Here is a 25,322-nt window from a genome sequence, read left to right as displayed (position 1 = left end):
CCAAACCGGACTACTAAGCAGTAATGTTTCATTTAGTGGAGATTCAAGGTGCACAGACTGCCTAGGCAGATATACTTCAATGTCTGTATGCCAGCAAAAATAGTTTACTGCATTTTCACATGAGTTCTTCAGATAAATATAATACATATGAGGAATTCTCTTTAGGTATGTCTTCATAAGATTAATAAAACAAAACAGCTACAAATATTTCCTTTATGTAACAACAAGTTAGTCTTCACTCGATAGAATGTCTGTCTGCAAATGTTATTATTTTCTGACTATGGTATCTCTGTCATACTGTTTTTGTTTCCTTTGCTTCAGTGTTTGCCATTTTATTTCATTAATGAAATTCTACAGATCAAAGCAGCAACAACAACAAAAAATATTCATGGGACAGTAACATATAACAAGGAACATCAAGAAAAAATACTGGGCATAAGATGCAAGGAAGTAAGTGAAGGTTCCTGGTCCACCAAATCCAGGCTGCAACCAGCAGAAAGCAATGTGAAATTACCTGCATGTGCTCCAGAGTGGTTTGTAACTGAGAGGAGACTGAAGAGCAGCCAGGCTTCCAGCTCCTGCTCATTTAGACCAGAGGATTTGCCTCTCTAGATGCCTAGTAATAGGAGCACGTTGTTGGGAGTGTGGGAGAGGAATCAGATAATGCCATGAGAATGAATCAAAATCCATTTGATCTCTCTCTTTTCCAAGTAAAAGCTACAAAGTCAGCTAGAAAAACAGTTCTGCATGCTAACATGAATCCCAATGATTGATTAATATACCATGCTCATCTTTTTTGAAGCAGTAAATCAAATACCTATAAATGCCTGGATGGTACAGTATTCAAATGTAGACAGCAGAAATCTGAGCCTAAAAGATTATGGTAACTCCTGAAAAAGTGCTGAGTCCTTGTAAATCCCTCATGAGCTGGGTGCTGCATGAGAAAGCCAGAAACTGCAGGGACTCAGGTCTTTGAGAGAGAGAGAGAAGAGGTAACTGCAGAAGCTGAGCAGGTAATTATTACCAGGGTTAGTTTTGGCCTGGTTGGAGCAGACAATAACAATCTTAGCTGTGGCTGACTGCACCAACACCGTGCTCACCATCTGGCATTCTGGGTGTGCATCCTGCATCCTTTTGTGCCAGACTAATCCCAAGTGTCCCAAGGCATGTCCTCTGTGAGGCTGCCTGATTCTCTGGGCACACGAGGAACTGTGGCTGGGTGGGGTTTGTTAGGGGGACTTTGGCCACAAACAGTTGTTATCTGCCACTGCTGGTCAAGCCCCATAAAGGTTTTCTTGTTCCCAGATGGTCAGCACTGTTCATCCACTGGAGAATGAAGCCATGAAGGGCTCACTCAGACTCTTTTAAGGTATTGGGGACAAATAGATAATGCTTAGTGTGGGAACTCAACATGGCCAGGCAGCAGGAGCTAGAAACTAAGGCAGCAGAGCTGCTCACATGGTGAATGCCTGGCCCTGGCTGTAACACCTCTCACCTGTGCAGCTGAGCAGCCCACAGGAGGTGAATGCCTGGGCTGGATCTGCACGGACAGTCAGCCCAGCCCCACCACCCTGCACCAAAACCTTCATCATGCTCAAGGGAACGAGGGTAAGAACATCTGATTTTAGTGGACGAATGCCATACTGGATATAGAGCAAAATATTAAAATACAGGTTGAATTTAAGTCTTGGAGGCAGACCTAACTTGGGTTTAACTATGCATATCACATTTGGAAAAAGGCCTTTAGGACCATTTATGAACTCTGAGGCCTAGAACAACTACCAGTATGCATGTCTGACATAACTAAGAATACAGTATCCTTAATGAAAAAATAAGAAAGCTAAGAGTTCTTGCTTTGGGAAGGAATATCTGAGAAATTATACTGTCCACACAAACCTAACCTCAGGTAGCAACAAATTTCAATTATTGATCTTTTATTATCTTATGAAGAAGAAATGTTCAAAACTGATTTGAGTGTTCACCAACATGCTGTATTTACTTTCTGTTGTGCAGTTATCTTTCACATGGAACCTAAAGCAGGCTCTAATCTTTTGTATTTCATAAACAGGCAAAATAGTACATTAAAATTAATGTAATTAAATATTAAAATATGAGAAAATATTCACTCAAACTCACATTTTTTTAATTATTTGCAAAAAGGAAAAAAAAATTTTTGACAGAGACAGTTTACATTTGATCAGGCTTTTACATTTAATAAATAGCCCGGCTTCAAAAAGAATTCACAGTGAATCCTTAAACTACAGACTGTAGTTTAAGATCACTACAGTTGTGATCCACAACTGTGACAGAATGAATTACAAGAATTTGACCTTGTGATTCATTGGCGTTGTGGGCCAATGCTGTGTAGAAAAGTTGCACAAGAAGCTTTTTCTCCATACATAATGATTACTGCAGATTTATGAGCTATGCTTCCACTCTGTATAACTGGCTTACTTCAGTGCAGACTTCCACAGGGCCTGCACAGAGAACGGGTGGGGGGCGGGACCACAGTCCCACACATCATAATTGCTAAATTAATAAGCATTATTACCATCCCTCTCTCTTGAAACAAATGAACTGAAGAGAAAGAAGGTCTTATTTTTCAACTCCTGAGACTTTCAGCCTGAGTTCATATCATACCCTTCAAAAAATTGCATGAACACTTGAAATTAGGAAGACGAGCTAGATCTGGAATAAACTGGATGACTTCTTTTAAATCAAGCAGTCACTCAGCTCATATTTGCTTTCAGCTCTCTTAGTTATACAGCCAGGGATATCATGATCAATAAAACAGCACATAAACTGCCCTCTCCAGTGTCCATAAGTGGAACACTCTCTATATTAGAAATTATCAAGCCCTTCTTACTTGCATTCATCTCCCATTACTCCACACCTTTTGGGAAAGGTTATAGCTAGATCAATTGCCAACTTTATTTAAAATATATATAATTCAAACATAATTTGTTATTCCTGGAAGTGACCACTGGATTGCTTCATATTTTGCACAAGTAACTTCTTAGCTCCTACTTGGATGCAACCTCATAAACACAAGCAACTGATTAAGACTCCTTGTTTCCCATGGAAAAAAAATGCAGACTGTGCAAATTCAGCTGTGAACTCCCTCTTGAAAATCCCAAGCATGCTACCGTTAAAAATTACATAGTACCTATGTATTAATGGGCAAAATTTGACATTTTTAAAGAATATACGGACTAATACCTTGCAGAAACACAAAGACTCTTTAAAACACCTGTACAATCAATCAGAGCTTTGTCACTGACAATGACCAAGGATGCTGCCAACCACTAAGTTATAAGCTACTACTGTTTTGACAGTGTCATGAATCCCTAGATCATATTTTTCAAGGCAACCCTAAAACAATATGTTTAAATGAAAAGGAACATTCTGCCCCATATTTCTTGACAGCAGCATAGCATATTTGGTTGATTGTCTTCAAAATCCAGATGATTAGCAACTTTATTTCTTTTTCCTTGAAAGTATGAAAAATTATGACCTAAGACTACCAAGCAGCTGTGAGAAACTGCAAAATATGTGGCAGTGGGACAAATGATTAGTCTTCAACTTGATCTCATAATTACATCATAATAGGTGACATGATTGGATAGGTTACAGCAATTAAAGTGATGAAAAGTGCACATTCATCCCCTATATGACTCTCATTAGAGTTACACCCAACTGCTGCTGTTGCAGTGAATGAGGCTGCCTCTTAGCATCCAATTATCCCATAGACATTCCCAACCAGTGCTGGGAAGAGCCCTGCTATCACCCCCACCCTGACAAAACCTTTAGTTCTCAGCTGCTGAAAAGACAAAAGTCTTGAAGCCTGCTGTAGTTTAGTTTTGTCTCCCAGAATTTATTGCCTGCAATTTCTTTTTCCATGCTCTTATGGTCCAAGAATATTTATGGTCTCTCCCCCCTGGGGATTTTTGCTACCAGTGTAATTACATAATGACACTATATGGTTCCAACTCATCCATATGGGTGCAGGCAGTGGCCTGTTCTAGTGAAAGTTAAACTGTTTCTTCTATCAGATTTTTCTTCTGTCTGATTCTTGCCTCATGCTTGCCTTAAAGTACTGAGGAAGCATTCAGTCATGATATCCTCTTACCTGCTTGCTCAGAACTACTTGAAAAGTGGAAATGTTATTTTACCGACTCCTTCTCTCCTGAGCATTTTCACACCTGGAGAGTTTACATTTAGCAAGGAGGGAAGCTGCTAACATGAAATTTACCAGAACCCAGGCTAGCTCTGAGAAGGAGGGCACAATCCCACAGTCTACTACAAATGGGTAGATTTTTTTCTACTTGAAATGGGTAAACTGCAAAATTTTTTGTAGTTAGGTGAATATTCAGAGGAGTCCTGAAGGTCAGTCCATTTTCTCATGGTTTAATGGTATGCAGACCTTAGTGGAAGGTGGTGTTTTACAGGCTGAAATGTCTGCTGCTCCATGGGCAATGCCTTAGATTCCAATGATAAAATAAAAGCATAGAGCATCGTGCCCATAAAATACTCTACATATACAGAATAATTCATGTATATTTCAAGGAAATTGCTAAACTACCTAAGCCATGCTACAGCCTTGTGGCAGCAGTGACTTTGCTGTAGTCTGACCATTTTTAACAGAGAGGACTCCTCACATAGTGTATACAAATGTTGCATCTAGACACATTTCATGATTTTACTTTATGTGTTCTATTTTCTGATTTATTTTTTTTTTTAATAACCACAGTGAAAAGCCAATATCACAATATGAATTCACAACACCACCACGTACACTTCTGGCAGATCACCATCCCTGAATACACAACCACAGCATTTTGTTCTCAGCGTTATCCTGTAAATCCACTATACCATTTGCTTTTGCCCCAGTGAAAATGCAAAACCCGGCCCGTGTATAAAGACTGCTAAAAGGCCTCTCAATCTGCAAGCTATCCTTCTGCTAATGAAGAGATTAACATAGCTCTCAATGTCTAGAATTGTTCTTGAGTTTTGTAATTTGTAACCTCGGGTCCTCTCCATCTCATTGTGTTTTCAATACCTCCCCCTTCTTCTATGCAAAGAAAAAGCTTTCCATTTACTAAGAACACAAACTTTCCTGTTAGCTGCACAAAAGCGAGACTGCTCCATTAAGATGAAACTTAAACCTTTTTGTATAAATTAAGGTTTTGGTTTCTATTTTTTTCCCTAGAACCTATACAGAACAAGATGCTTTTGAAAGGAAGGATATATACAGTGTCAAGTTTGCAAGATAAGCTTAGGTGAACTCTGTGGTGTGTTCTTCCTTCCTCCCCTGCCCCTTGCCCCAGACAAACTACCAGTTTAGCATCACGCGAGGAACACAAAGGCTCATCAGATGATTTAGGTCTGCTCAGAAGCAGTTCTTTCTCTGTGTATTATATACAATTATGCAACAGTATATAAAAAGTACAGATCAAGAAAGTAAATCCATGAAGCTAGACTGTGCAAGTCTACAAATGAAATCTAGGTATGTCCCCATACTGACCATCCATCTTCTGATTGAGCTGATTCTTGAGCTGATTTTGTCCTGAAGTCCTCACTTTCTGCTTCTTCATTCTGAGGTCAAAGGTTTGTGGAGTAAAAACTCAACTGCTCATTTGCAGGTGGCTGCACAGTAAAGGCATCCATACAATGAGCGATGAGACACATTATCTAGTTGTAGGTGACTCAGTTAATACCATTTCCGACACACAAAATACTCCTAACTCATACCATTGGAAAACTACCTGTAAAGGCATATGCTCATGCTAAAAAGTAGCCATGTGTTTAGGTGCATCAGGTCTTTTCCAAATTAAGTCAGTGCTAGTGACTAAAATCAGTTGCATTAAGCTGTCAGAAGTGGTTTGGCAGGGAATTTTCCTGTTGTGAAGCTCCCACTGTGTGACAATGTATTAGTCAAGCTCAATGTATGCTTTCTTTCTGAACTAATCTTTTGCCTTAAAGCATTTGCCTTTAAAACTAAATTTATTTAAAAGCTGGATTTTACTCTCCTCCTTACAAAAGGAAATTTGGAAAAGTACACGTGAACCAGTGTAGCAATGTGACAAGGGTTACACCAGTTCTCCTTCTGAATAGCAACTTTGAGAGCTATGAACTATTTCATTCATCTTAATGATTATTTAATCTTGGAAGCTGACAGTAAGTTCTTTGCCTACAGCATATTGAAAACTGACAGAGAAAGGGCATAGTAATGAGAATTTAATAGCAAAATAAATAATACAGAAGCTACTTCACTGATTGCATTGTTATTATTATCCTGCTGAAGTCAATAGGAAAGCTGTGCTTCCAGCACCTGGGAGAGGAACAGGGCTTCCCCCTGCACTACTACTTCCTGAGCACTGAAGGTTTGCAACAGGGAGCACGTGGCCTTGGACAAGCGACCAGCTGCGGCTGAGCCCAGCGTGGTGAGACGATTGAAAAGGCAGCCTGCACGCTTTCCCTCCACCAGTGCTCTCCTTACTGGCCATGAGTGGAAAACAAATACCACTCCCAGATATTTTACAGCCCCAGTCTCAAGGGCATGACTTATCATTTCACTACGAATCATTGAAATAAAAATAACTGTGAATTGAATCATTATCTCTCTGTCTCAGAGGGCACTGCCAAGCCTCCAGTGCCCAGGAGATGAAGAAAGCCTCCTTTCATGGTATCTACCAACCTACCTTCCCTCTTGTTCTCAGCCTCCTAGAATTGTGTGACAGGCAAAAACCACTTTGGCCTTCCAAGGCTCCTAACTTGCCTCTACCAATTACCAACCATCCAAGTTCTGTGGAGAGATCAGCACTAGTGACATTATCTGCAAGCTCCATGGCAAAGTGTGTTTTGCACATTAAATTGCTCAAGATCACTAAAGACGGTTTGTTGCAGTACACAGAGCTTCCCTGAGGCTAGTTGGGATTGACCTGCAGGACTGTTCTGTCCATACTACCATAGCCCTTAACAAATATAACTAGAACCTGGCACTATTACTAGAGAATATATTCTAGACCTCAGCTGATGGAATACAAATCAGTATGATTCCCAGTACCAACCCCTGTAGGACTGACTGGTTTTGATTGCCTGCTGAGACTAATACAAAACAATGCACACTCATATGTTGTTATATGGCTTTTCAACAACTACCACTCTTTCAAAGATGATATATGTTTTCCAACATATGTATTATCCTATGCATCTCCCTTATGTTTCCATTTATACTGAGTCTCATTTGTAGGTTTTGAACCAGAATTTGGTACCGGAAAAACTATTTTCCGGGACCACAATATTTTCATCACTTCTGTGGGGTCTTTAAATCCAGTCTTGAGGCTGCTGCAGAGTTTGACTTTCTGGCCCCTTTGTCTCCATAATCACCCTCATTTGTATGGATTTTCTCCTGACAATCTTGTAGTTGTCCAGAGACAATTACAAGAACAGGCCACATTTATTCACATGGACACACTCCTCTTTAAAAGTCTTTCAGCCTTCAGAGCCTCGCAGAGAGTGACCCATCCCAATCTCCTCCAACCAGAAGGATGCTGGCATTTGTTGGCAAAATCCAGTGAGGATTAATCTGACCACCAAACTGCTGCACTAACACTCTCTCTGCCTTATTCTATCTCTAACAGTTTAGTCTAGATTTCAAACTCTCCTTTGAAAGAAGGGTAAGTCTCAAATACTAACAACGTGTGTTAAATACATACACCAAGAATATAATGTACTGGGTACATGGCAAAAAATATGCCTGATCACATATGGTGTCTGAAAAGTTAAAAAACAGACATTAACACTTACAAAACAAGAGCTCAATTAGAATAAAGGTTTACCAAACTCGACTCTTTCTAACATAATATAAAATCTAGCAATGTTGTCTCTGACATACCAGTTAATTCTGTACTTCATTTTAGCACAGCAGCACAGTGCTCCTGACCTGCCAGCAGTGTGAATCCACCTGCCTCACAGCAACCCATCCCCGAAAAGGCTGTACAGTCAGACAGCCCACCTTCCATTCTCCACCGCTCTTTTTAAAGGCAAACCATTGGGGCCTGCTTAACATTCGTGTCTCCTGTGACAGCTGACAGTGTCGTGCATCTGCAGCCCTCCCTGTGCCACAGGTTTCTTCACAGCCGGACAGTCAAGGTGCTACCCAGAGAGATGCCCATGGCACACTTTAGAAAACTCCTATTTAACTCAGCCCATAATTGTAGCAAACAATGCTGGCACAGATTAACCATACGGTTTGCGAACCTGCATGGAAAGACTTCCTCGGGACCGAGAAGCCGGATCACGACCCCAGCTGTGCTGAGGGGGCCGGACACTCCCGCTTGCCCCACTCGTTCCCGCGCCCACACCCCGCGGCGTTCCCGCGTCCCTTCCCGCCCTGCCAGCGGGAGCGACGCCTGGGAATTAGCCTGCAAGCGGCAAAATAATCCCGTTTCCTCAAGAACATACACGTATATACGAGGGTGTGTGTGTGAATATATATATGTGGGCATGTACCCGGCTTGCCAACTTCGGGGGCTCGCAGGCGATGCTGGGGGCTGCACGGCTTTGGGGACACGCCGCGGCCCCGGTGCAGCACCCCAGAGCGGCGGTGGGTGGGAGAAGCAGCGCTCGGCGAGGGGAGGGGGCGGCGGGGCCGCGCCGGCCCCTCGGTCCGCGGCAGGAGGAGGAGATACCCCGAGCGGCAGCCCAATGGGAATAGTGGCGCTTCCCCTTCTCCCGTTTCCTCTCTCCACCCCCAGCCCCAGGCCGGGGAGGCGGGAGGCGGCAGCACTGCAGCCCGGCCGCCGGCGGGGCACGGGGCCAGAGGCAGCCCCGCTCGGCCCCTTCTCCGCCTCCGCAGAAGCACCTGCGGGGGAGAAGGATGCCGGGAGGTGGCCGCCCCCCTCCACGGGAGCGTGGGCTGGCTCCGGAGCCGCCCCAACGAGAAGGAGGAGGAGGAAGAGGAGAGGAAGAGAAAGGAGCAGGAGGGAAGTGGGGAAGTTGTGCCTTGCCCGCCCCGCCGAGAGCCGGAGCCATGGGCCCCGCCGGGGGGGCGCGGGCCGCCCCCTCGCTGCTGCTCTCGCTGCTGCTCGGAGCCTCGGCCCCGCTCTGGCTGCGGGCGGAGACGCTGGGTGAGTCCGGGGCCGGGCGGGGAGGCTCGGCAGGCGCGGCCCCGGGGGCTGCCCGCGCTGGGGGCGAGCGGAGGGGTGCTGCGGGCTACCCCCGCCGTCCTCGCCTCGCCGCTCTGCGGGAGCGTAGCCTGAGCTGCTCTCAGGGCTGTATATAGCTGACCTGGTTAATCCTCGCCGGGTTTATCCCTGTGTCTGAGTAGCTGTGAGATTAAAGTGGTAACCAGCCTTACGGTAAATGTATACTATGAGTTTCTTGATCTTTGTTAATTGGGACTTTTTTTTTTCTTTTTTTTTTTTTTTTTTAAAAATAAGTCAGATAAGCGGCGAAAAAGTCTCCGCCAAGTTGCGTGCAGGAGGCAGGGGGAGGCCACCTGGGCGCCCGCCTGTGGCCGCGCCTCGTCAGCCCCGGCGGGAGCCCCGGGCGCGGCGGGCGGCGCTCGGTCAGCGGCAGCACCGCGTCTGCTCCGGCCGGGGCTGGGGCTGGGGCCCGCAGCCGCTGTCCCACAGCCGCCTACAGGCTGCTCTGCTCTCCCACTGCCTCGGGGAGAAAGCGAAATGCCCATACTCGTGCCGGGACAAAGTTTCGTAGGCATCTCCAGGAGATGTTACGAGCCTTTTTGTGATAGTGCTGTTTGTCGCAAATAGAGTGCGGGTACCAGTCTCTTTACCCTGTGTTTTTAAGCTTCCTGTGTAAGTTACCAGTAGAGCTGACATCTCCGGCTGCAGAGTTGCAACCTCTTGGCTGTTGCATTGCGTGGCCTGATGCATCCGTCTTAGAAGACTTCACTGGCAGCTACCGATAAAATAGCTAATATTGGAAACTAAGCATCATAATGAGCTTGTCAATGCATTCAGATAACTTAGAAGTCCTGTATTAGCGTTCCGACTTGGCTGCAAATTCCCGAACCCAGCGCTGTGAATTAGCTGTATACAGGCATTGGCTGAAAGTACTTCGCCTGATTCTTCCCATAGCCTCCTATTAACAGAGATTTCTGATATGAATCTCCACAAAAGGGAGAAGTTGGTATGAGTCGTGTTGCCACTTGCCAGCTTCATGGTCGCTTTGCAGTTCTGTCCTTGAAGTGCTGGGATACCAATTTGATACGTTCCAGGAAACATATGTAGCAAAGAGAAAACATTCCCTTAATCCCCTCTTTTCATCAGTGTTTTGAGGCTTTTTTATTTTTTTTTTATTTCCTCTTTCACCGATGCTTGTCAATGGAACCAGGAAAGTCATTTGGGGAGCAAATGAGTAATAGTAACTCTGCTGTGATTTCAGGAGGTTTTGGTGTGTACAATGACACCGTAGAAAGTATGAATGTCCCTGCTTGTCCATATTCCCAAATTAATTGGTAAAAACACTTTTTTTTTTTTTATTCATGTCAAAACTATTTCTACTATCGAATCAACAGAATGGAAACACAAATACTCTTTTGCCTGGTTCTCTTTTGGACCAAACTCAAATTTAAAAGATAATCTGTCCAGTGTCTAGAAAGCAGAAAAGATGTTGATTCCCCTCTTCCACTTGATTTCTCCATGGGGGAAGTTCTGTGTTTGCTTATTACTATTACCCTATAAATTAGGGCAGGCTAAGTGTTCTAAAGTCACACCAGTGGAGAAAGGAGATAAGGATAAGTGGATACAAACTTCCTGTCACACAAGCTTCTTGACTTGATTTAAAAGTTGTAATGGAGCAGGAGAAGTGCCAGAGTGAATCAGGCTTGAGTTTCAGATAATTCTGTATCTCGTCACCACTGGTGTTTCCTACCAGCTGGTTCAAAGAAAGATGCACTGGTTTAAGTATATTGATTTTAAAAAAATGAAGCATTACATTTTTCTGACTCCTCATGAGCTGACTACAGAACATGTAGCCTTTACCTTTGTGATAGTTTAAACCACCACAACCTTCCTCTTAACTTTTTCTTGATGGGTGCTACAGAATGAGGATGAAGCGGCTGTTATAGCTTCTGTTCTTTTACTTTAGTTTCAAATTAAGGAAAGAGCCTTTTTTTAAGTATGGTTCAGTTATTTCAGAGAATGGTTCATATTTGATTGTGATTGTGTAGAGTCCGGGTGTCAACACTCTTTTTGTTCTTGAAAATATGTTAAACGTGTATGTTGACTGAGGAATCTACGAACGTGGGATTTTGTTGTCCATAAAATGGTAATGAGAAAGGTTGAGTGTTAAGGGAAATTACTTTAATTAAAAAATATTTACAGGCTTAGTAGGTCTCACCTGGAACAAATACTACATCTATGACTGTCCGTGAGTAATAAATAGCTTTGGGAGTTACAATAAAAGGTGGTTATTTTCTCTTTTTATTCTTCTGTACACCGATCTTCTCTTGGGGGTTCAGTTGCCAGTTCTTTGCTGACAACTGCAAAACATATCTTGTTCCCTGTCTGCCAACCTCACACAGCCATCCCATATCCTGGTATCTCTTCTAAAAATCTCTTCCAGTGGTTAGAATCCAAGGCAGAAGGGCATTATCTTTGCCTTTCACCATTCCCTGTTTTTTCTTCAGGTGTTGTTGAGCAAGACCTTGAACCATGTAGTTGTGGGCAGCAGAAATCAGAGTTGAATCTGAGTCTTTCAGAGTTTCGACTCATTTTCTGTTGCATTTCTGTACAGTAGGACTTAAAACTGATCCGAAGGTTGTTTGTTTGTAGGAAGGCATAAGAGGAATGGGGATTTTAATCTATTAAGTACAAGATTTAAGCCACTGCTCTTGCTGTACCTCGTTTATTTTCACTTCAAATAAAACACAGCTATGAAAGTAGTTCATGTGAGATTTGCAGATCAGCATCCAGGAGTGAGCTGTGCTTGCTGTGTTCCTGGATCTGTTGGCAGTTGCACCCAATGCCCAGTTGGAAGAATCGATGGGGAGCAGACTTTTATATGTTTTGAGGAAAGGCTGTTATTCAGCGTGACAACAGTGTATCCAGTAATTACCAGAGATTATGCCTGTTCTCAGGGGCTTGGACAAAACCCTTGCTGAAGAACACTGGTGTGATCATGGTAATCCACTTTGTATGCCCATTTCCAGCAGTTTGAAATGCAGATTGAGATGAGTCTTTCTTCTACCCAAACCCCCCACCCCCCACTTCAGTTTCTGAATATAAGTGATTGGTAAATTTTCAGTTTGTTTGCTTTTTGTCCTTATGTCTGTTTCCTTCCTTGGCTCCTTCTCTCTTGCCTTGGGAATGCTGACTAGAATTGCTAAAGAGGGAGGCAACAGTTTTCCAGTTGCAGTTCATAAGCAATGCGCGTATCCACCACAAGAAAACTGCAATGTTTTCAGTCACACAGACTTTGCTATAAATAGCTCTAAGCTCTTCATAAGTACTTCTCTTTAGGTTATCAGGGGATGTATTTCAAACAAGTTCAAAGACAGGGAGGGCAGCAGGAGTCTCTCTGACAATTCAGGGAGAAAAAGATACTTTGGGAAAGTTGTTACCTGCGTGGCTGTTGAATCATATTTCATGAAAATTAGTTGTTCATTTGCATATGCAAAAATATATTAATTTATATTTATCGAAACTGTGTCACCTTTAGTCCATCTGAGTTATGTGAGTAGCGCAGTAAAAATTACTTTGGAAAAAATAGCAATTTTGAAGACAGTCATGCTCCTGTGTAGAGATGCCTAAGGTACCTTTTCAAAAGTATCTTAGGTACCAGGACTAGTATAGTTTTGAAAGCCCATCTGAGCTCTCACACTGTGCCGAGAAGTGTGGTCCTATGTGGTGGCAGGCACTGAAGTCCTCAGTATAGACATCACTGTAGTTTGGGGCTGGCTGTATCAGATCAGATGCTCTCCTGTGGCATGTACTCATCAACATATGGGTTTGCACCATCTGCTAAGAATAAAACAAGCCAGACAAAATCAAAATAAAATCCTTCTGACTGGATTCAGCGGAATGGTGTTGGATCCCAACTAACTGCAATAAAAAATATTAATAGCAATGCATAAGAATGAGCACACCACTTCCCCAAAAGGTTTAATTAGTGTTACAACTGGGAGTGGGAAACTTCAAACTGGGACAAGCTAATAGTGATGCTTAAATAAAAAAAGGATAGTGGTTTGACTAGTTTTAAGAGTATACAGATAGCTTCATTTTTGCTTTCAAAAGAAAGTACAAACTATCTAATTAAACTGATTTTTGTCTGTGAAAATTGTGTGAGTGCTAAAGCCACATTTTTGAGGTTGGCTGTATGCTTGTACATAGAGAGAGGCTGCCAGTAGTTATGGTTAGGGTTGTTGATCCTGTATAATTAGGCCTGGGAGCTGAGTGTTTTGAGGAGAGGAAGCATTTTGGTCTTTCATTGTGTCTCTCCCTAATTTTGACAGAGCCAGAACTTGCCTCTCAGGAGTTTCCTTCCAAGACAAGAAGGCTTAGTTTTGAGGTGCTGGTACTTTCTCATCCTCTTTGAGCAAGATTTCCAGTTCCAGTGTGTCTGTATTATTTGTTTCCATTTCCCTGATGGGATGGGATTGCTGTGTGACGGCAGCTCCATTCTTCTCCCCCACCTAGGCATGGAGAAGGATGAGTGCACCCATGTTGTGCAGTATTTGCCCATCTCCAAAGAGCAAAGAGAAGGTGTTTTTGAGCCAACCGTGATGAGGGACAGGAGAATAAATGGGGAAAGCAGAGCAGGGCAAGGTTAGAAACACAGTTCCCAGGCCTCCTACAGGACCAGTGCAGAGGCCCAGCAGCCTGCTACCAAAATACCTCAGCCCTGGAGGGGCAGAGGCAAAAGGGGAGAGACTCCCCTCTAGAATAGAGTAAGAAAAGGCCTCCGTCCCATGGGCCTTTTGCAGCCACATGTTGGTGCCTTTTGGGTTCTGGTGTTCTAATAGTGTGTGGGGATTGATGTCACCCTTGTTCAGCTCCCTTTTACCATTCGTGTACTCTTCCTAGAATGTCCTTCCTTCTCTTAACCTCCATTGACTCTGTTTTGCCGCATTGCTCCACCCCTGTTATCCCCTTGGTTCTCCCAGCCCTTATCCACTCCCCTGCACCACTTTTCCCTACTGGACCTCAACCCTGAGGTCCACCCCTTTTTCCCCATATTTAACCCTGTGCCCTGAGCCCAACCCTAGGTTCTTGTCCCTGCACCTATTTGAGGCTGTGTTCAATAAAGCAGTTGTTGGACTGCCAGACGAGAACCCATCCCTTCATCTAAAATTGTCAGCATTTCCTACGGTGTGCTTGGGGCTCAGAGACGCAGGTCAATCTCTGGGGTCTCACTGCAGCACTCACTGTAACAGACCAGGGTGTTCATTTTCATATTTAGTATCACGCATTTCAGCTCAAGCTGCATCTGTAATTACATTGCGGTTCATTGGGCATTTAGTTAAGCTCTAAAACATTGTTTCTTCCCTCAGTTACTGCAGAAACCTCATATCCATCACGGTTTTATTCCATGATGTTCAAGTTTCTGGCATTCCCACCACAAATTGTTCAACAATATTGGATTTCAGTCTAATGCTTTGACATTAAAGTTGAAGTCATGTTGATGTCATCTTCCAGATGTTCATGTCTACTGAATAAAAATTTTGTTTGTTTGTTTTATTTCAAATTACAAAAACACATGGGGAATTCTGGATGTGATCCCTCATGCTATACAAAGGCCTGTGTGTGTCCTGTCAGAAATCAAACAAAACTTTTCTTCATGGAGTGGCAGCAGAGACTTCAAAAAGCTGGAAACATAGGTGGATTTCTTCACCCACCCGAACAGAATGGCTTTGTTACGTGCCTGAGCTTTGTTGTTGCAGCTGCAGTAGCTGTGCAGAAATGAGATGTGTGGCTTCTGCCTGAAATGACTTGTGTTTTGCTCTGGTGCCACACCAGTTCTGTGTTGGTGTGTTGTTTTGACTTGATAGTCAGGAGCGCCTCACTTGTAAAATGAACTCATAACAACAACAACAAAAGTCCACACTTTGTCCTCCAGGTATGCAAAGATATATTTTGACGTGTAAAATAGATTCAGGTATACTGTGGGTCTTCTCTACTGGGATGCTTTAGCAGCAAGGTCCATGGCTCACATCTGAGCTGTTGTCTTTGTCTCAGCTTTCTCCCAAAGGCAGGGGTTTGTATTAACCCATGTTTCTTGTGTCAGCATGCTACAGGGGAATTGAAGTTCAAATGCCTCTGAGCTACTGAAGGCTTTGAGAGTGGTTTTAAGTGTTAACATCTTCAGACCCAAGGAATCAGTTCGTACTTATCTAGTAGTGTTTTAGCACAGACAGGAGAGACGTGTTTAAACTCATGGTCCTTGCCAGTGCTTGTGTTTTGAAAATTATCCGCTATTTTTTTGATGAAACTTAATTGACTGTGTTTTGTAGGTGGAAAGCAAAATAAAACTGTATCAAAATAAACTAAGCAGTTACACTGAGAGATTCACTCTTGGGTTGAATGAAAAACTGTTCAGACCTTTCTGCTCTATCCTGTTTCAAAAGTTGAGAATGTGATTGTGATTGTTTAATATTACTGCTAATTGAAACAAATCTGGTCAAAATGGAATTACGGAGTTTCGGCATAAGTGGTGTACACAGGGTGGCATAAAATACACTCCTCTCTGCTGTTTGCCACATCCATATACAAATGCCTTTTATGCAGACTCATTAATGTGGCATTTCTTGCTTTCAGTGTATCAGATTAGAGTTCCTGGATTGTTTCTTCATCTCAGTTCAGTAAAAGTTTGCTTTCATTTCTACTGGAGTTGCAAGAAACTATTTGTTGTTAGTTCACAGTAATCATGGAGGAAATAATTCCTTAGACACTGGATTCACTGAGTCAGAAGACATAAAAAAACTTTTTTCTGCTGATAAATGACAATTATTGTTTCCATTACAAACCAATTTGTTTTCTCTTGAGATGTTTGTTGATTTACACCTTGGGAATAATGGGGTGTTTGTATAATTCACTTTGAGAAAAGTAGCATCCTTTCTTTTGTCTTTTCTTGTTAACCAATTGCATATTCCACCTAGGCGTAGAGGCAGAGAAGGATACGTGGTTTTTCAAGTAAGTCAGGACAAGTTTGATTTCTAGAAAAAAAGACCATCCTCCATCATTGATAACTGTCTGTCTTGCTCGACTTGTATCACACTAACAAGGTAATTGCATATTAAAATAAGGGGAGTATGTGGTTTAATTCTATCATGTTCAGCCATTTCCTCTTGCCCAAATTAAAACTGTTTTGAAATCTTGCCTTCCCACCTGCTACTGTAACTGGAACAGCTCTGCTTCAGCCTCTCCTTACCCTGGTGTCTCTGAATTTCCTGTCCCTGTGGGTTTGTCAGTCCTTAGCACTGCTGTGAATATTCCTATTCCTGTGCAACCCAATATTCGAGTCTGGCCTTGAGCTTGCAGCATATGTTTCCCACACAGTCCAAATTTGGTGCAATATACTGTAAGTTAATCTCCAGTAAAGCACAGCGCAGAGAAAAACCTGGGAAGAAAACAGATGGAGAAAGTAGAGCAAACAATTTGCATATATATGATATGACTCTTAGTTAAGATTAGCATTTCCCACTTTGCCTGAAAAGCCCTTAATAAAAATCCAACTTCATGTTTGCCTCAAGTCAGCAGAACTGGAGGAGATGCCCTAATGGCAGAATGGCCCCTCAGTCCAGGGACAGCCCAGCACAGGGTAGGAGGGAGCTCCAGCCCTGTGTTGCTGATACATTTATGGGATGCTGTAGGCAGAGGGTCAGGGAGGAAACTGCTGTTTGTGGGATATTTGCTCCTCATAGTCTTCATACCTCTGAACCATCACCAGGGTCCTGAGTTACCCTGCATGGGTGGCTGGTGGAGGAATGTGGCCATCTTCCTATTTATTTATAGTCCTTCACGGTTCTTTCTGAGCATGCAGGTACAAGAAGTGCTTGGCAATGGACTCGGTGACTTCTCTGCACTTGAGATGTGTAATACAAACATGTATCTCATAGTAATAATTTCTTTATTTATTTAGAAACAAAAAATCAGTTTCCCATTTGCAAAAATGGGACTCTGAGATTCCTCTGAAATTTCCATACATGTGTAGCTCCATCCTCATATCTGTCCAAACCTGCACAACACTAAGATGTTGAGGTGGTCAGTCGCAGCAGTATGCCACCTTCATAAAAGGGAAGCATTGAAAAATATTTAAATTAAGCTATGCAGTAAATAAATAAATTACAAATCTCTTTTGTTTCAGCAGTTAAAAAGGCATAGAAGTTTTCTCACACCCACAAGCTCAAGAGTGCTGTATTTAGAGTGCTGAAAAGCAAATTCCAGTACTGAAGCTCGCTTCTCTGGCGGGCTACATTTGGGTATAGTGCCTAAGTCCTGGAAGCAGTGACTAAAACATACTTATTTTTGACATGTACTCTGGTACTGCCTGTCTTTCACAGATTGCATATGTGCATATGCACAGATAGTGGAACTAGATCGTGATTCACATTTGTGTTAGTGTAAGAAAGGCTTTACTACTCGTTCAGGTTTCAAACCTGCATGCTGAGTGTAAAGTTTGCTCTTAGTGGACATGGCTTGCTGTTGATAGAAGTTGCTTATAAGGAGATATCTGCTTTCTTTTGACCTTTTAACAGCTAAATAAATAAAATCTCAGATCTTGATATGTGTTTGTCTTTGTGAACTTCTGCAAAGGTGAGAGGTTTCTGGGGTTGTAAAGGCTGCCCAGGTCAGTTGTAGCAATCCTGCAAAGTCACTGCCATGTAGCTGGAAAGATTTCCCTCACTACTCCCAGATGGCTGTGCTGCAATTGCTAAAAAACTCAAGCTTTGAAAAATGGTAGTATGGATGTAAGTTACATTGCTAGATAAGACATTCAGAAGGGTTGTCAGGGTTTTTTTTCTTTACTTGATGATGGCAATCCAACTAGTTACCAAAATAACTTTTCATATGTTTGAGGCAGAGCATCTCCTGAGGCTGGCTGCAGGGGACATCCTGAGGAAAGCCAGTTCCCAGCCGCAGTCTGAATGGCTGTGGGGGTGATTGCAGCTGGGCACGTGGTGGGAATTTGTGATTTATGGAACGGCGGAACCAATTGGAGGTCATTTGCTTCTTTTGCGTCTCTGCTTTAAGAGGGACGCTACAGTAAATAATGTCTGTGAAGAGGAGGGGAAAGCATGCTGTGGTTGGTTTGACCTCCTTCTCCTTTTGCATCCCTTTGAAGCTGGTAAGTAAATAATTTGGGCAACAAAATCAGCACTCCACAGTATTGCTTTGTTTCTTCTGCTGCTCTACCTTCCCTTCCTGCTCTTGGCGCTCCTGCCAGTCACCACTTGGTTAGCTTGGGCAGCAAAATTAGTGTCCTTAGGAACTGCTGGAGCACAAAGGATAAAATGTTTCCTGACTTCCTAATGGAGTTAAATTAAAATGCAAGTCAAAGAAAATATGTACATGGTATTTGTTTTTCCCTTTTGCAACAGGGCATACTGTGATGTGGGAGACCTTTTCCCTTAAAAAGATATTAATACTAATTGGAAGGCCATGGAGGATGACAGTCACTTTTTTTTTTTCTTAGACTTGCCTTAGTTTGTAATGGTTTCTTTCATTTGAAAATAGTTTTTTCTGCATTCACAAAATACCGTGAAGGATATAATGCTGGACTTCTGAAAAAAACCTGGATTTATATACTTTTGAAGCAGGGCTCAACCAGTTGATTGGCTGGTGTAAATGGCATCTGCCTTGAATCCAGGGGCTTGTGAAATCCCCAAATGTGTGTCCATTTCTCCCTCTACCTCTCCCATGGTGACTGTGGCTCTGGAACACCACACTACTTCAGGGGAGGACTGGGGTTCCTCACCTGCCCACCAATGCCTCAGGGCTGTGGTGTTACCCTTTGTTTGAGCTCACTGCCAGGGAAAGCACAAAGCTCTCACCATTCTCTGTAGAAGTGATGGGTTTAGGTCCTGGTTGTGCAGAGGTGCCTCTTCTGTTATAGTTGCACAGCAAAGAGCTGATGCCCTTGACCCAGGTTTGGCAGCAGAGAGGTTAGAGGTGAAGCACTTAACTCTGCATTTTACTCCATCCCCTCAGAAAGCAGTGAAGGCGTGAACCCATTTGTGTTTGCAGCGTGCATGGTTCTGTTAGTGATGAAGGTTAAAGCTGCTGTATGAAAACAAAGTGTTTTCAGACCACACTGGTGGATTTGGATGGCATCTGGCAAGAAAACTTGGATTTTCTCTCTTTTCTCCTATCCCATGTGAGCAGAGAGGGCACAGGTTTGACTGGAAGAAGTTGTTTGTTTGGTTTTTTTTTTAAGATACTTAACTGTTCTTATGCATAACTCAAATCTTATTTCAAGCACAGATGCAAAGCTCCTTGACTCAGTTATTATTGTATCTTTTAATAAGCTGGAGTTATTATTTCAGTGGAAGCAATGTGGAAGATGAGACAAATCTCTTTTTTTCCTTGTGATGCTTCTCATCAGAGCTCTCAGAGCCATAGCCTTGACTCAATGGCATTCTGTTCCCTTTGACTATGTCCATTTGCTGCAGTGGCTCTTCAGAAAATGCTGGGTTTTTTGGCTGAATTCAGTGTTTAGGTATTCAAATCCAGTTTTTTTGGTCTCCTCTTAAAGGAAGGAGTGTAAAGGACAGGCCGTGAGCTCCCAACAGCTCTATTCCCTGTCCTCCATGTGGAGTAGGAGGAGCTTGCCTTCTCCCAAGCACCACTGTGAAGCTGATCTTCAAAAGGATGAAAAAATGGGAGAGAAGAGGCAGGGAGGGAAATAAGCTTGCTTTGGAGGGATCTCCATCCTGGTGGAAAGAGTGGGCAGCCAAGGGACACCAGGTAGCAGTAGTCTGTAACCAGGGAGACCAAGTGGGAAATGTTGGGGCCCCACAGGGCTCATCCAGTGGAATGGAAGAGGGCAGGGTGCCGCAGGCTGAGTGCGTGATCACGCCTAGGTATAACACGTATTTAGCACTGGAGTGAGTCCAAGGCTGTTATGAATTGCTTCGGGAGGGTGAATCAGAAGGATGAAAAAGGCAGCTGTTTGCTGCCAGGATATTGTAGCAATGCTTTTGAAAATGCTTTGATATCATACTCTGTAGCTGTTTTGGAGTTGGCCGAATCAACATGTTTCTGAAAGGTGCAGCACGTGGAAACTTTATATAGCACTGATGTGAAAAACTGTAGCCTTTTCCCTATTCAGAAAGGAATGTGCTGAGTGGTTGGATGAAGGCACTGTGCGCATCCACATGTGTGTGCAGCCAAGGGCTGGAAAAGCCCAGGGAGCAGAGGAGTGACACACCATGCACTTGTGTGCTGGGCCTAGGAGGGGATGGAAGGAAAGAGTCAGTCCAGTCAGGTGGTTGTGGGTGATAGGAGGGTACCTGAAGGAACCAGCATCATCTTGTGTGCTGCTTCTGGCACTACCACCATTTTGCTAAAGCTCAGGGGCTGTGTCCCAGGCAGCCTCGCAGGATGGGGCCAGAACTTGTTTGTGGGCATTGGTTCCATCACCTCTGTCCTTCCTGGCAGGTTAGATCCTGGAGGGGGCCCTCCTCCCTGTGTGCCAGCAGCCATGGTCAGACCTGGCCCAGACACAGGTGCTTGGAGATACTTCTCCACCTTAGCCCATCCATGTGTGTCTGAGGGTGGGGATACCTTCCAGCCCCTTGATATCTCCTCTTGCCCTCTCCACATCCACATGTGCTGGTGTCTTCTGGTGGGCTCCTGGGTTTGGGTTTACAAACATGCACTGACTGCTCTTGGTGAGCACCCTGTGAGAGAGGGCAAGGTGTGAGTGGCGTGCCGGCTGCTGTGGCAGAAGATGCCAATTGTGTTTCTTTCTTCTTGGGGAGTTCTTTCCATCACCTGCCATGGGAGATTATTTTTATCTCTGGTAAACAGCCTTAATTTCAGCGCTGTGTGATCTTTGGTACAACCTACATGTAGGCCAACAGGTGATCGCCCACAATTCGGAGATCGTGATCTTGGTTTTAATTCAAATGCCCATGGGAATGTGCTCTACAAAACATGTTTGATGTGTTTTCAATACCTCCTGGTGCTGGGGGAAGATTTTATTAATCTGAGTAGGTTTAGATTCTGTGGTTGTTTAGTACCTTTGTTCATAAATATGTTGCTTTGCTCCTGTCCAGTGAGAAGTGACAAAACCTGGATGTCTGAGGCAAGGCTGCCAGCTTCTTGCCAAATGGGGTGATAGAAAACAGTTCTCAGAAGTAATGATAAGTGAAAATTTAGTGTCAGCAAGAAAGTCTGTGTCAAACTGACTGGTTAAATAAACATATTTCCATGCAGAAGGGCTGTGCCTATAGAAAAGAGTGTGACATCAGGTGTTGAAACTGTAGGTTTCATAAGGACGAGGAGTTGTGGTTTTGACTCAGTGTATTCTAAGTTTGGCCAAGACATTTCTACTGAAAATCAAAATTTCCTGTGGAAAATAATAACAAAAATAATGACACTATTGTTCACTTTTTACATTTGATAATGTGACTAGGGATATACTTTGAATTCCTTACAACTTGCCTCCATTTCTGAGCCCTTGTTATTCAGTGATATTTGTGAGTTTTTTACTAACATTTAGTCATTAATTCACTCCTTGAATTGTCAGATCCTGAGCTTTATTCTACCTTCCCTCTATACCTTCTGACCCTTTCTTTAGGGTGTGCTTTCCAGCAAATTTCAGTGCACCAGAGCAAAGAAAAATCTTAATCTTGCTGAGAAACTCAGAATTCAGAGCAGCCAGCTTTCTTTGTAAGAAACAATAGTTACTAGGATTTGGTCTGACTTTTTGGACCTTTACTTTGGATCTTGTGGCAAACAAGCTTTTATCATTAGGTTTTGCTTCATGGCAGGCAGGCAGAACTGAGGCAGCAAGGGACATTGCAAGTTGATGCTGAGCCTTCCTCTCCTCAGCTGGAGTGTTTGGATGGCCATGCTCTACCAGTGGAAAGTCAGAAAATAGCATTTATGCTTTCTTAGCACAAAAGACATTCTGGTGTTAATGCTCACACTCAAAGGCAGATTTAACACACACACACAAAAAAAAAAAAAAAAAAAAAAAAAGGAGTTTCCCTAGGAACAAGACCTTGTATAACCTTAACAGAGGAGGATGGCAGGCTGAGGTCTCTCATGCACAGTTTTGCCTGCACACTTTCTGCAGAAATAGAAGGCTCTGTGACACGGACAGTCGTCAGGGTCTTATCATGATAGCAAGGTCTTTACAGTCTTTTGAGCAGCATTTTGCGCCACATAAGATCTTTGGTGTTGTACAAAGGTGACAGAGGCCAGAACATAGCCCAGTAAGATGAAGTCTATGTGAACACTGGACTTTCCATTTTAAGGAACTCATCCCCATGTGGTTCTGTAACTTTCCCTTTGTTTTTCCTTTGCTTCCCTAATAAGGATAAGTTGCAAGCAAAGCTCAATATTGTAGTTTCTTTATTGCAGCTAAAATAAATTCTCACACTTAGAAACATGCAGTTTAAATTAAAGGCCATGGGCAGTTCTTTTTTTACTGCACAGCAAGCAGTTGGCTACATGGGCATCAAGGTTTGTCCTGTGTCCTGCTGGAAGTGATCTGGTTTTGCACTGCCTAGACCTCTATTGACTCACCTCTCTTTGTTCAGAAAGTTGACAGCTCATCTACTATAATATTCTTTATATCTTCATTTCTGTTGCCAAAAATTTCCATTAAAAGGTGCTTTTCTTGTAAGGCCAGCTTGCCTTTCTTTCATCTTGAGTATTTTCCTAGGCATCCTAAAATCAATAGTGCTCGGTTAAAAAAATCTGAACAACAGATGTTTCTAAAGCATGTGAAAAAGTAAATCTGAAAAATACATATTGAATATGTTTTATGGTGATACAATTTTGGATCTGTGTCTTCTATTCACCTCTATTCCCAGCATGAACCCATGACAAAAATAAATAGCAGGCAACAAAGCTAGTAGTAATGCCAAAGCTTCAAAATAAATGTGGTTGCTTGTGAAAAAGCAGTTGAGTGAGTTGGATGAAATGGCAGTGTAATTATACGGTAGCAAGTCAAAGTTTGATAGCTTGGAGCTTATCTTAGCACAGCATGCCACTTTCCCCCCCCCACCCTTGGTATGGCATGTTTCTTTTTCAACACTTCATTCCTAGTTGTTCCTTTCTAAATAATCCTATCAAACCTTAAGTTTGTTGTTCCTAATGATTTTGGAAGGAAATTCAGATAGTAAATAAAATGGCACAGACCAAAACAGTTTAACCAAGATATCCCCAAAAGGAAAATTTGGGGTAGTTAAAGTGAACATTATGAATTCCCAGCTCTGCAGGTTTCTTTATTTTATTAACACTTCTCTGATTAGCTTCAGTTTTGCCAAGATAAAGGATAACAGTATGCAAGACTCCTGTGGAAAGTATGCCTATGCCCTAAATGACCTGAAACTGAGGACTGCCTGTTAAATATCTATGTGTATATGACACTAGTCCACTGTCACAAGTGTTTCCATTATTCGGAAGACTGATCAGAACAAAATGGCTTAAGCTTTGGTAAACAAATTTTAAGTTACTAGTACGCTTTTAAATAGTTCAGTAAAAATTGCTTCCTTTAGTAGTCAAGGTCTCTTATCTGATACCTGCTTCCTTCCCTCTCTGTGGATGCTTCCTGTTTTCCATGTCAGTCCACACATCCCCCTGTGTATTTCCATGTGCCTTTTCCTGTTGTCCTCTGATCTGCTGCAGCTGCTCCTCAGATGCCTCTCCACCAAGGAGAGGTTCCAAAGCTGGGCTGGCTCCCATACAGTGCCGTGAAGACACACTTTGAGGACCCCTACTCTCACCCCTTGAGCAAAGAGGCAGCGGCACATGCATTTCTGGGCATGCTGCTGCAAACTAGCCTGTGTACCATTAACAGTGCACACTCCACGTTGGAGGTCCCTCTTGTGTCTTCACCTGGTCCCCTGTGCTGTTAGTATTGTGTAAGAGGCACGAGAAAAGCAAGAAGAAAATAAGATGTGTCAGGTCTGTGATAGTACGCAGTTAAATCATGTCTGTGCTTTCAGGTATGACTCAGTTAACCTCTCTGTGATGGCTATTACTATGGAAATAAAATGCTGACTGATAAGTGGGAGAAAATTACTTAAGGAAGGATCCTGCTTCTTATAGGTGGAATTGCATCTTCAGGGATTTAGTAGGGTTTGGCTATAAAGCAGAAAGCCAGAGAGATAAATGTCTGTACATTGCTGTCAAGTACACTCTAGTTCATGAGTGTTTCCAACCCCTGTTTCTACTGTTTTACAAGAGGAATCTGACTATATTTATTTCAATTACCTATGTTCCAACAACAGGAAAACTGAGGTGGAATATTGCAAAATACTTACTTAAAAGGGAAGAGCGCACAAGACATTATATAGACAGTATTTTCTTACATTTTTTTAATTGAGAAATTCATTCTGTTTCTCTTCCTTTCTGTTCTCCTTCTGCAGGGGATGGATGTGGGCACACAGTGATGTATCAAGACAGTGGGACACTGGCATCCAAGAACTATCCTGGGACATACCCAAACTACACTCTTTGTGAAAAGAAAATCCAAGTGCCTCCAGGAAAACGCCTGATCTTGAAAATTGGAGACCTGGATATAGAATCACAGAAATGCGAGTCCAGCTACCTTACCATCCAGAGCTCTTCAACATTGCACGGTATGTAAGAGACAAGGCCATGGTCGATGCATGAACTGGTAAAAGTGTGAGTAAAAGGCAGCTTAGCAAAATGCAGGTAATGTCAGCCTTTGTCCTCTCCTTTCTGCATCCAAGTGTTCTGTTCTCTGTGTGGGAAGTCGTTGTCCTGCTGTGTGTAGTTCTGCCAGGGCTGAGGTGCTGCAGAGGGGCTGCTGGGGCTCTGGCACAGCAGTCCTGAGAGCTCTGCCTCCACACCTGTGGGCCATCGCAGTTTTGGTACAGCGAGTCTGTGGATCTGTATCAGCCCTGTTCCCTTCTGTGTAGGGGAAAAGCTTCCTCACAAACTAGCCAAAGATGGGAAATTGTGTGTCTCTATTCCTAGGCAGTCCATGGCTCAGAGAGGAGATAACCTTTACTGTTGCTAGCTGTTAGCCGCCTTACTAATGTACAGGCTTTAATACTTGCAGATATTAAATGCATACAGCCAGACTGCGCTCCTGTAAGAGATTTGCACAGGAAGATAAACAAATAATCTGCTACAGCTGTGCACTTAAAACAA

At 43.0% G+C, this 25,322-nt stretch overlaps 1 protein-coding gene across 1 annotated transcript in view; it reads left to right on the top strand.

Moving 5' to 3' along the window:
• Positions 1-8,781: 8,781 nt before the first annotated feature.
• Positions 8,782-25,322, top strand: part of DCBLD1 (discoidin, CUB and LCCL domain containing 1) — a 46,613-nt gene continuing 30,072 nt past the window's right edge. The window contains exons 1-2 of the mRNA XM_015623355.2: positions 8,782-9,131; positions 24,572-24,784. Of these exons, the coding sequence (XP_015478841.1) occupies positions 8,882-9,131; positions 24,572-24,784 (463 nt within the window). The 5' untranslated portion in view covers positions 8,782-8,881. The remainder of the gene's footprint in view (positions 9,132-24,571; positions 24,785-25,322) is intronic.

This window comes from Parus major, chromosome 3, assembly GCF_001522545.3.
Source record: "Parus major isolate Abel chromosome 3, Parus_major1.1, whole genome shotgun sequence".
Classification (NCBI taxonomy): Eukaryota; Metazoa; Chordata; class Aves; order Passeriformes; family Paridae; genus Parus; species Parus major.
This window is presented reverse-complemented; position numbering and strand designations above follow the sequence as displayed.